The 12320-nt window shown below is 41.0% G+C and overlaps 1 protein-coding gene across 4 annotated transcripts in view; it reads left to right on the forward strand.

Moving 5' to 3' along the window:
- The window catches only part of unc5a (unc-5 netrin receptor A), a 322248-nt gene that overhangs the window by 239060 nt on the left and 70868 nt on the right, over window positions 1–12320 (forward strand). For all 4 annotated transcript variants that reach the window (XM_017706248.2, XM_017706250.2, XM_017706249.2 and 1 more), the window contains one exon: window positions 1951–2115. In XM_017706248.2, the coding sequence (XP_017561737.1) occupies window positions 1951–2115 (165 nt within the window). The remainder of the gene's footprint in view (window positions 1–1950; window positions 2116–12320) is intronic.

Below are 12320 nucleotides of genomic sequence, written 5' to 3' on the forward strand. Positions count from 1 at the left end.
AACTACTAAGAAGCATCACCTTGTTACTACAATATTAATTAGACTGTATTAATTAAAGCTTTTGGAGTTAACGCAGGTTGAGTTTAAGAAATGTGACAGTTGAGAAGTAACAGTGATATTTGATCAATTTACAGATAAAAGCCCAAAAAGAACTTAAAACTAGCGTTTAATAAGTTGTCTTTTTATGGAGTGTTTTGTAGTGCAACATTGTATTACTTCAGCCTTTTTGTATTGTTCTTGTGTATGCGTCCCCCACTGGTCTCTCACTACGATGCCCAGCATTCACAGACTGCTAGCATAGTTACTGATGTAGAGGCTAATAAATGCAAATGTGATTTGGCTCCCCAGCAGAGCCACTATCTGGCTCCTCTCTGCATTTGTCAGCTAGCAGAAAAGCACATTTCAAGCAGTCAGGCCTCAGGTATTCTCCCCAAAGAGCTTGGAGACATTTCATGAGTAGGGGGTACCTTCATGAGTAGGGGGTACCTATCATCAGTAGGGGGTTTTCCTGGCCTTTAAACCAGAGGCCGGAGTGTCACTCATATCTGCTAGTTATATTTTTAGGGATGGTAATTTTAGCACCTTGAAATTGACATTGATCTCATTTTCAATTTTAGATGGGCAAACCATGACTGTTGATCCTAGGCCTTCAGTTTGGCCCCTACATATCAAAACATGGTCAAGAAATAAAGAAATGCTAAAAAAAAAAAAAAAAAGGAGAATGCTAATTTCTGCTAGCGCCCCTGATGAATTCTGATTGTGTTAATAGCATTGTATGTGATTTTTTTGGACTGTCCTACATTCACTAAGCATTATATATATATGTATACTTTGTAGAAGCTTTACAGTGACTACTTCGGCAAAGTCCAGACACTGAGCTAATGATACACATAAATACATCAGGCTTTCAGATCAGCTACTGAAGTCCTAACCAACAGGGTCTACATTTAGTCTAATCTACCCAGATACCACAATGGAAAAAAATTCTAATAGGATCATTTTCTGTTGGGTATTTTAAGAATTTAGCCCATTTCCAACCAAAACCCAACAATTAACATTTTCTTATCTCAGAAAAGTTCCATCTGTTAGTTTCACAGCACAGTACATGGATAAAAGCAGTGTCCGTCCTAGTATGCAGTTCTCAATATGTCTTAAAGTGGCAGTTCCTAATTTGGCTGCCGCACGCTCTATGGGAGTGTGTGCGGATAATGGCGCGTCCATTCCCAGCATGAGCAGGAAAATCCCAGCAGCCCCCCAGAGAGCTCATTAGCAGGCCTGGCTTCCATTAGCCTGGCACTAACCTCCCCAAACCCGGCTGTACCCCGGCTCCTGTCAGCCCTGCCATAACCTTCCCTGAGCTGCTCTGCTAACACCTCCACCTCCGGCCATGCTGCCGAATAATGATCACACAACCCTCCCTAACACGCCCTTGGAAGAAATAGGAAATTTGTGGAACCACACACACAAGTGCGCCTCCAACCATCTGCACTCCCTTGTTTCAATTTGCCTCTGTTTGTTTATTCTCATAATAGCAGGATGCTTGTGTGAGGGCAATTTTGAAGCTAAACCAGGGTCATAGCAGCATCTACTCAAATCCTCGGTGCGGCGGTCATAAGGCAAGCGTGGGTGTATTTAGGTATGGCATCCACTGGCAACAGCGTGACAGCACTTGGGTTGCGTAAGCCACATTATTTTACATCCCTGTATCATAAATTCACAGCAAAAAGAAAAACAGCTAGTCCTTGTGGCAGTGTGTATTGGGAAAATAGGCCTTGTTTGCTTCCATGTGTGGCTAAATGAGTTCACGCTCAGGGTCAAACTAGTTTCCTATAATAACGCCATAAATTCTGCATCACCTCCACAAAACTTTCTCACCCTAATGTTGGTATGACTCAGTAATGCTGTTTCTCCTTTTTCTGTGTTTGCTGTAATTTCAATGTGTGTGTTTAGTGGACGGAGGCTGGAGCGAGTGGAGCAAATGGTCGGCGTGTGGGACGGACTGTACCATGTGGCGCAGCAGGGAGTGTACCCAGCCTGCCCCAGGAACGGGGGGCAAAGCGTGCCAGGGCTTGGATCTGCAGTCCCTAAATTGCACTAGCGAACAGTGCCCACAGAGTGAGTAACAACCAAACATAATACTTCCACACAAAGAGGGCGTATTACCCACCGGGAATGGTTAACAGGGAAACGGAAGGCGAGAATGAGGAAGATTTTTCACAGAATAAACTCACTTCCACAGTGGAAACTAGGGTTGTGAATACTGTATGATGTCTCATGATATGGAGCTTGCAATTCTGTGGATACTATGATAAGCCCCAAACCAGCTAACCACAAAGAGCCAGATGTGATCTCATAAATGACAACATCTGGGGACAGGCATGAAAAATGTTGGGCTAAATGTGGGTAGGGAATGTGGACGGAGTGTGAAATTTCAAAACCAATCGAACGTCTCGTGAAGGTGGAGCTCAAAGTAGAGGGCAATGGTGGGATGGTCAGTATCATCCAACAGACAGCAAGTCTGTCGTTAGCCCATGGATGTTACATAAGTTAGCATGGCTGGAAGGTCTACCAAAAAACCTCTGTTCTCTTAGCTAATCATAGTGTTTTGCTACCTAGTTTGTTTTGCTTCTTTAAGCAATGGTACTCCTCAGTTAAGAGCACCGACTAGAGGAATTTGCGTCCTTGTTCGTGGTGGATTTTGCTGCAATTCAGCCCCAGAAAAGGTCACATTTTGCTGCTTGCCACATGCAACTTGGCAAAGTAGTCCATAATTACAGTTAATACTGGGCTGCCATGAAGAGAGGTTTGAAAATGGTTAGCCACTTAAAATCCCAGGTTTTGTACATACTAAGGCTTATTATTATTCAATAACTACAGGGACTGTAGTGCAAACTGGTTGAGCTATTCTTAGATTTTAAAAGTGTGTACTAAATATTTAGACCTGCCAGCAGGCCCTTGACATATAAGAGGTCACATAAAAACATACACATACATAAAATCACACTTATTTATTCATATTATTTAAAATTTTTGTACTATTAGTGTACAAGTGAGCAAATAAATGCGTGCATCCCAGATAAATAGCTCTTAAAATATGAATTTCTCAGGTATGCATTACTTTATTTGCACAGTACTGTATGTTCACAAGTTTGGAATCAGTGTTTCAAAACAATAATAAGCCATATTTATTGCGGAAAGATGTGTAAACAGTTCTTCTAATGTGCTAATCCAGACCGACTTTACAGGTTTCAAATAATTAGTTCCAAAGCTGTAAAAAGTGACATTTTAAAGTCATATTATGAGTTAAGTCTAAGCTTTTGATTGGCACTATCTGCACTTTCTCACTTACCTTTTGAGTGAGACATCCCTCGCATTTCATCAGACGTCTTATCAGGTGTCTTACTTAGATACTTTTTTTAATGAGCTGAGCACCCATCCTGCAGTACACACAAATTTGATTGTGATTGAGTTTCTCATCACAGGTGGATAATTTCCAGTGTCAGTCATTTCAAGTGCCTCGTGGGGTGCCTCCACAACCCCCTCCACCACTCCCCTCCACCTATCCCACTGGGTGCAGAGATGCTGTATCCAAAAAAACGCTTTGAAAACAGAATTTAAGGCCGCTCTCCACAGCGTGAGCATGTGCTACTTGTGATTTCCCCATTGCTTTCACTTATCAGTGGGTCATTGCTGAAAACACACATTAATTATTCATCACATACAGAAGTTTGCATAAAATATGGCCTACTTTTTACACGCTAACCTGAGGACTCTGGCCCCCCAGTGCTGTAAGTGAGCTCATAACTGGGTAGCAGTGGTCACTGTGAGTGCAAGCCTCATTTCTTATTAAAGTTAAAGATGGGTCACAGTCCCTGTGGAAAGGCAGAAGGAAGCTCCTGTAAGTTAATCAGACTGGCTTTAATCTCTGAATGTCCAGAACTGTGTTTTAAGAGAGAATGAAAGACAGTATTCGCACATGTCTGAGTGGAAGAGTGGTAAGGGCTTTCAATCTTCTTTTAGTGGCCAATGGCCCCACTGAGTCTGGTTGACCCATTAAGTGCTCCTGTCCTGTTGTTCCAAGCACCTTATTGGCTGTACAGTACAAAATCCCATGTAAGACAAGGGTAACATGAGGAAACACTACTGTTTGCAAATAACTGCTTATGCCACAAGTACAGCCAAATGCTTCAGAGGGTCTCCTCCGGGCATAAACTGCCCATCTAAAGGTCCTGCCATAGCATTTCAGTGAGGTTAAGTCAGGATTTGGGCGACTCCAAACACAATTAGACCACCTAATTGTGATTTTTAGCCAGTAACCCCCTGGGGTCTAAGAGCATTTTCGCAATTCTCAATTCTCAAGTCTTCTTAAATTCACCTTTAGAGACACTTGCATGTAACTTGATAAGCATATGTTTCATATCTAAATGTTCCAATATCTGCGGTACTCTTTTCCTAAACCACTGCAGCTGTAAACTCTGTGCACACCATTTCACATGTGTCTCCAATGTCGACTTAATGAAGAATGACCAATTTTCCACCAATCCACCAATTTTGCAATGTGTGAGGCAGGTCATGTGTTTTCTAGCCCCCTTTAAGGCATCATAACTCCAGATGTGAGTCATAGACAATCTTGTGATTTGGTGGAATGGAAAGGGCGACTCTCCAGATTCAGGAAATGTTTGAACTGTATGCCTGTGCTGTATTATTGTAAAGATAGAGAAACATATCATAACTCTCCAAAGAAAAGCATGGAAAGCATTTTTTTTTCTATTTTTATCTTTTTACATCTACAGCTTCTGTCCTTTACATTGAGTAAAAATTGGACCAATAAAAATGCTCTTGGAATAAAACTACATTAAACTTACATTAAAAGGTTTTTGCCCTCTCCTGTAAAGTTACCATTTTGGAGATACCTGTTTTTCTTTGGACCATCACGATATGTAGAAACATCACATTTAACACAAGGGTGAGTTTATGAACCCCAGAGGGTGAACTTAATATCGACACCAGACACTTCATATACATGTGGACGCATCTGAGGCTAAGATTAACTTAATCCTACCACTATTGATGACCAACAACAAATGTCTGATGATTCCACCTTGACATTTAAATAGAAGTTGGATGTTTCACTTACCTCCTCTGGTGTGACTCATAGTAAATAGCTTGGCCATTTGGTGACTCAGTTCAGTGATGTAACAAAGATTTTAAGGACAAGTGCAAAAATATGAATGACACCTTACAAAGGTTATCTTTAATAACAATGTAATTATATTGTCACTATGTCTGAGACAAGTTGGTTCTCTAATATAGACTAGTGGTTGAAGGATGTTATTGAGTTGTTGTATCTTCCTTTATGATTAATTTGTGTAAGTAACAATGTAACAGGTGGAATTAAGACATCATGCTCAACAGAGGCACGCATCACAGTATGGGCCCAATTACGACTGCCCCATCTATGTCTACTGACTTTAAGATCAGACCAGTAAAGTTCTACCACTACCTTTGAGTTTCACTCTGAAATCCCATTGGATCCAGACTGCAATGGAGAAATAATGACGGCAGCAGACGAGGCTGAAATGTTCTCAACACATCTTGAGCTCAAGCCCTCCAGCAAAATTAGAAGAAACCAAATTCAGAATCTAACATTACAATCAGCTGAGCGTGGACGCTCATTGAACAGCTGCTGTTTGATATTTTTTATCTTTCTCGCACAAATCCTCTGAAGTTAGATGCCATGTTGCAGTCAGTGAGCTGTGTGAATTAGACGTGGTGAAGAAAGCATCACGGCAGCTGCAAGAGGAAACAGCTCAGTGGGGTGTCGGACCAAGCAGATGGACCTTAAAGCGATGGTCCGGCTAAGAATCAAATTTACATTTTTCCACTATGCCTAATGTTTGGTTTCTGAAGCCTGCTTATTTAGTTTTGCCTTGGAGGCAAACATTGCTAGCAAGTCATAGAAGTTTATTTCCCACCAATTAGCATTATGTCAAGCTTACCTCAAACCAAGTTGTAAAGTTTTCAGTCTATAAAAATGGACAACAACATCAATTCTTTCTATACCTTCCCATCCAGTCTTATGCTAACTATCTAACCCAGTGGTTATCAGCTTCAGTTCCTTGTTAGCTCCATTAACCTCACAGTTCCAGTACCAAAGTAATGGAGCAAACTCTATACAACAAACATTAGGAGTGTAGAACTTCAACCACTTTAATAATATTCTGACAGGCTCTAAGACTGTTATTAAATCAGAAAGGAATGCAGATTCAAAGCTGTCAAAAATTAAAAGTAAATGTAATTGCAAGCGTTAAGTACATGCATTTAAGCTTGAGCTTTTTTAAGCTAGATAAAAGTAAACATCCACAATTGCTACCTTGGTGCTAACTGTCACACTTGTCTCCTCCCACTCTCCCATGTGCTTTGTGTTTGTCTTTTGATAGTCCACGTGCTTCTTTGTTTTGGTATCCCTAGTCCTGCCCCCTAGTTTTGTGACTCCGTCCCGATTGTTTTCACCTGTCCCTCGTATTCCGGGTGTCGTATTTAAGCCCTGTGTTTGAGCCTTTGTTTTTGCTGGTCTTGGTTTGATATGTTTGAATTGTTTCTATGTCCTGCTGGAAGTGTTTGGGTTTGTGTTTTTGTGAGTGTATTTCGTAATGTCTGCCTATCAATCTCTCCGTGTTGGTTATATGAACCTGGATTTGCCCTCAATAAAAGTCAGCGCCTGCGTCCGCCTCCTCGCTCCGCGTTACACTAACATAATGTTGCAAATCCCAATGAAACTCCAGCAGAAATGAGCATCTCAGCTTAGATAACAAAGGCTATGGCAAAGTGAATAAAGAGATTTCTGCATTATAGTCATATTTTCAAGACCTTTTGACTCTGTCTGGGTCAGCCAAAAAAAAGTCTAATTTGAATATGCATAACATCACTGCACTGTCCTCAAATGTGGCCATTGTTGAGCTCTCCACCACCGCAGTGTCCATCCTATCCCCTTGTTGAATTGGCCAAGCGGTCATTAGCATATAAAATCAAAGCCCAAGAATAGGGGAGAAGAGGGAAAAATGACAGAGTAAAAAATATCTTGAAAGTCTGGAATGCTGGGGAACATGCGAATCAAAGACGCTGAGGGAAAAGAGTACAAGCCTGTCCAGAAGAAGGATTACAGTTTGTTGACTTTGCCAGCCTCTCCTTTGTTACTGACCAGGTCATTTCAGCCATATTTTATGGCCATTTTGTCTGGAAATGAAATAAATGAAAGGGTGGTCTCTGACATTTGCACAATACAGTAGGTGATTGTATTTGTAATAAGAGGCAATTGCGTTAATTTCCATTGATTTTTGGCCAAATACTCCCTCAAGATTAAACACCTCTTCACGGGCCACTCCCACACACTTACACACTAATTCCTTCATGATCCCTCCAGTAAACACAAACACATGCATTTACATACTTTAACCCCCCCACACACACCTCCCCCCTTAACTCACGTACATAAACACACACACACACCTGCCCCCCCTATAAAGGCAGAAATCTCAGCAGAAGTAGAATGCTGGCCATGGTGCAATTCTTGTCGCAATCTGTTCCCAGCAGATGTGCGTCCATAGACAATGGGGCTGTGATGTATCGCAATAAGCAGAAATCCTGCTGCCTCCAGCCTCTCTGAGCCGCCGCTACTATTTTTTGGCTATAATTAGCTGCTCAGGGAAGCTTTCAGTCAAATAAAGACCACGGACTCTGAGTCTTCCTCGAGTGGAGAGCGAGAGAGGGCGGTCGGCCCGCGAGGATTTGTCATGGGCAGCTTCTTACTAAATTTAAGAATAAAAATAAACCAGAGTGATCTGAAGGCCGTGGAGTTAGTCTTTCCCCTCTAAAGGAGCTCAGGGCAGGGTGGAAAGCTCAATGCGCCTCTCCAAGGCTTGTTTTGAAGATGGTTTGTGGCAAGGCAGCGCGGCCTCTGCTCCCACAGCAAGCTGTGTTCATGCCTGTGTTTGTTTTTGCACTTTTTTAAGGACTTTGTAGGAAAACTAGAGGAAAAACCTACAATGATCATCCTCATTTTTGCTTTGTGTTGTGTTTGTTTAAAACTGTAAAAGCCTAAACAGCTCTTCTTGGTTGCTAAGGTTAAGGTTAGCAGCAGGGTTAGGTTTAGGATTCTTATTAGATATTTTTATTTACATATCATCCGAGGTTATAGATATTTTTGTGTGTTTTTATGTGAAAATATCAACAGCCTTTCACACTGCATGATGAATGGCAATAAACAAATTTCAATTCAATACAAAATTACTGTAACTCTGATCACAGACATGCATTAAAGTTAAGAACGTGTCTTTTGTAATACATATTGTACATATATATATATATATATATATATATATATATATATATATATATGTTTTTTTTTATGGCATACGTTTATCAAGGTGTTGGAAACATTTCTCAGAGATTTTGGTTGGTTATTTGAGTTCCTGTTGTCTTTCTATCATCTGGAACCAGTCTGCCCATTCTCCTCTGACCTCTCACATCAACAAGGCATTTTTGTCCACACAACTGACCGCTCGCTGGATATTTCCTCTTTTTTGGACCGTTCTCTGTAAATCCTAGAGATGGTTGTGCGTGAAAATCCCAGCAGATCAGCAGTTTCTGAAATACTCAGACCAGCCGTCTGGCACCAACAACCACGCCACGTTCAAAGTCCCTTAAATCCCCTTTCTTCCCCGTTCTGATGCTCGGTCTGCACTTCAGCAAGTTGCTTTGACCACCTCTACATGCCTAAATGCACTGAGTTGCAGCCATGTGATTGGCTGACTAGCTATTTGTGTTAACAAGCAACTGAATAGCTAATAGCTGAGTACCTAATAAAGTGGCCAGTGTGTGTGTGTGTGTGTGTGTGTGTGTGTGTGTGTGTGTGTGTGTGTGTGTGTGTGTGTGTGTGTATATACAGATACTTCTATGACTCATATAGGACATATTACTAGTACATATAGGCGCTTACATATACTTATATATAGTATGTATGACCCCACACCCTGACACTGTACAAAAACAAACATTTGCGTGAGGGGGGTGGGGGTGGGCTTTCTGTCAAGCAGCAGGAGTCTGTGGTGTGAACACAACATCCTGCTTTTAAACTGCTGTGCAGTGCGTGTGGCTAATTAATAGTTTGGCCACTTGCCAGGCAGTGGAATGGTGGCCAGGTGTTGGAGGGCATCCGGCTGGTGGAAAGCAGGACTGAAAGTGCACCAGGCCAACCTCCACCTCATTACCACCTTCATTTCAGCAACAGGGCTAATGAAAACTGTAAAAGTGTCACATTTTCAGCAGTTTAGCTGTAATTGCGCATTCAAAATAAATGCAATTCTGCTCTTTTGTCTTGTTAACCCTTAGATGTCATGAGCTGCTGTGTGTATTGGGGGTACTGCTGGGGCACTTCTCTGAGGGAATTATAATAATTGCATATTCTTTACAATGAATTACGTTTGTGCTATTTATTACATCTACATTTGATTTACCTATTTACCGTCTGTGCTAACAGCTTTGGCTCTGTACCATTGGTTTTAATCTCAAGCAATGATACAAACACATTAGAATTATCACAAATGGCTTTTCTTCCACAAAATAGATTCTACAGACAACAATAACTTTTCATTTAGTTCATGTCCTCTTGTACATCCAGGCCTAAATCTGGTATGGATTAAAGGTTTATAGTCTCTCAGGGTTTTTATAGCATAATACATCCAGTTCTGTATTTACTGAGTGCTAGCTCATTAGCTCAGTTTATTTAAGGATGTGTAATACTTGATGATCCTTTCTAAAATGACAAGATGATCATGCAAAACACAAAAACCATGATTAGCTTGCGGCTAGTGATTCAGGATTCTGTGGGCTATATCTGTGGTGCAGTAAATAGCAAGGAATAGTGCATTTTGTTACTCCTGATTTGAATTCTGATGATGTTTTCGCCAGTGTTGCACTTTGAGGCTTTATCTCAAATTTAACCTCAAAGTTTGATGAAAATGTGATGCTTTGAATGCACTTGTCTCAAATATCTTACATCAATTAAATAACACATTGCTGACTTTCAGTTGACTAACATTTGGCAGTAAATGTGTTGATGTAACATGTAACACTATATGAACAAAAGCCTGTGGACACCTGACTGCCACACCTATAAGTTGATGGACATCCCACACACGTTAACGTGGTTCACACTTTGTACCTATAAGAGCCTCCATTCTTCTAGGAAGGCTTTTCACAAGAATTTGCAGTGCGTTTGTGGGAATTTTTGCCTGGTGAAAAGATTTGTCCATCAGTCTGCCAGAAGTGTGATTCACCACCCCTGAGAATGTGCCCACTGTTCCAGAGTCCAGCGGTGGCATCCTTTACACCACTCCAGCCAACAGTTGCGTCATGTCCGCTGATGTTAGGCTTGTGTGCAGCTGCTACGCCATTGGAAACCCATTTCATGAAGCCTCCAGTGCACAGTTCTTGTGCTGATATTACTTCCTGAGGCAGTTTGGGGCTCTGTAGTGAGCGAGGCAATAGTGATTTTTATGCTATACGTGATTCAGCACTTGGCAGCTCCACTCTTTGAGTTTGCATGGTATGCTATGTCTTGGCTGAGCTGTTGTTGCTCCTATATGCATCAATAGCACTTACAGTTGGCTGGGGCAGATCTAGCAGGGCAAATATTTTACAACCTGGCATCCAATAACAGTGCCATGTTTAAAGTCACTGAGCTCTTCAGTATGACCCACTCTACTGCCAGTGTTTGTCTATGGAAATTGCATGGCGGTGTGCTTGATTGTACTATTAAGTAGAAAGGTTGTCCACATACCTTTGGCCCTACAGCGAATATTATTCATGTGGAAATGATTCACACATTTAACAAGTAAACTTAACATAGCACTTTTTTTCATTGCAGGTTCAAATTAAACTGATTTGAGAAAACCCTTTTATACTTCACACTTACAAGGTAAATACCTCAAACATAGGGGACTGTAAAAGAAAGTGTTACCTCAACTTCCAAAGACTTCTTGAAACAAATTCTATGGTGTGAGGCACCAGCAGTTATTTCCAGTCAGTGCAAAATGTTTGATTTGGTGGTACAACCTGCCATATTGTCACAAAAGAAAATTGTCAACAAAACCGTACATCTCTATTTTTGTTATTGCTTTACATTTTTGACATACCTTTAAGTTACTTTTCATTATATCTACCTTTTTTGTGTGTTTATATTTCACAGAAAATTAGATTGTACAGGCTATTAAGATTTGTTGCTTAATGTTGCATCACATAGAGCAAACATTTCACCCCACTCAAATAACCACACCCACTCATCCAGCCTTCATATTTACACCATAGTCATTTATCAGTGGTGTTTACAGCCTCTCTGTAAGCTAACTGGACTGGTTAATGTCCTCACTAGAAGAAGGAGACATGTACCCAACAGGCTAACAGGATGCTCCAGTAATATTTTTATGGGCTCTAAGATTGTCACTGTTTGACATTAAATTAGTAAAGAGTGCAGATTCAAAGCTGTAGAAAATCAAATGTAAATGTAATTTATTGTGCAAATCTTATTCATCATTATTGAGGAGTAGTAAAACTGTGAAAACCATTTGTTGCCTGAATGTGTGTTACAAGCATCAAATAACCGTGCTTGAGCTGGGTAAATGCAAACATCCACTGCTGGTACTTTGGTGCTAACATAACATTGTAAATCCCTTTGGGAGTCGAAAATTAACACAATATGGGTGGTCATTTGGTGGTTATAAAGTCTATATTATTTCTGCATTAAATGTGGCCAAATTGCACTGTCCTCAGTCGCAGCCATTGTTGAGCACTCCAGCACTACACAGTGTCCTCCCCTGTGCCCTTTCTAAGGTTTCAATGAGAGCAGTGGTCATTAGCATACACCTTTGTGAGCTGGAAAAAAGGCAGAAAGCAGTAAAACAGGTCTATTGTAAAGTAGCCAGGTTTGACAAATGTTAAAAGATCTACTTTAGGCCTTTTCATGTCAACAGACCAATTTCAGCAGGTGAAGGTTTCTTTGATTTCATTGTTCTCTTGCAGAACTGATCTGTAAAGTTTGTCCCAGCCTATGTTTCAGGTCACATTTCATGTGAAGCATCTCAGGAGATGAGGAGATTGTGGCCTAGTGGTCACATTCACATAGAGGGTTTTAGTAACCATATTTCGGTGACCTTAAGAGCTCATCGTTATTCATCTCAGCGTGAAGGAGCACGGCTGGCCATGGGGATAAAAAGTCTCCAGCGTGCCGTGACGAATGCTCTCTGATAACGGCGGAGGAATCC

Source organism: Pygocentrus nattereri, chromosome 14, assembly GCF_015220715.1.
Source record: "Pygocentrus nattereri isolate fPygNat1 chromosome 14, fPygNat1.pri, whole genome shotgun sequence".
In the NCBI taxonomy this organism is placed as follows: Eukaryota; Metazoa; Chordata; class Actinopteri; order Characiformes; family Serrasalmidae; genus Pygocentrus; species Pygocentrus nattereri.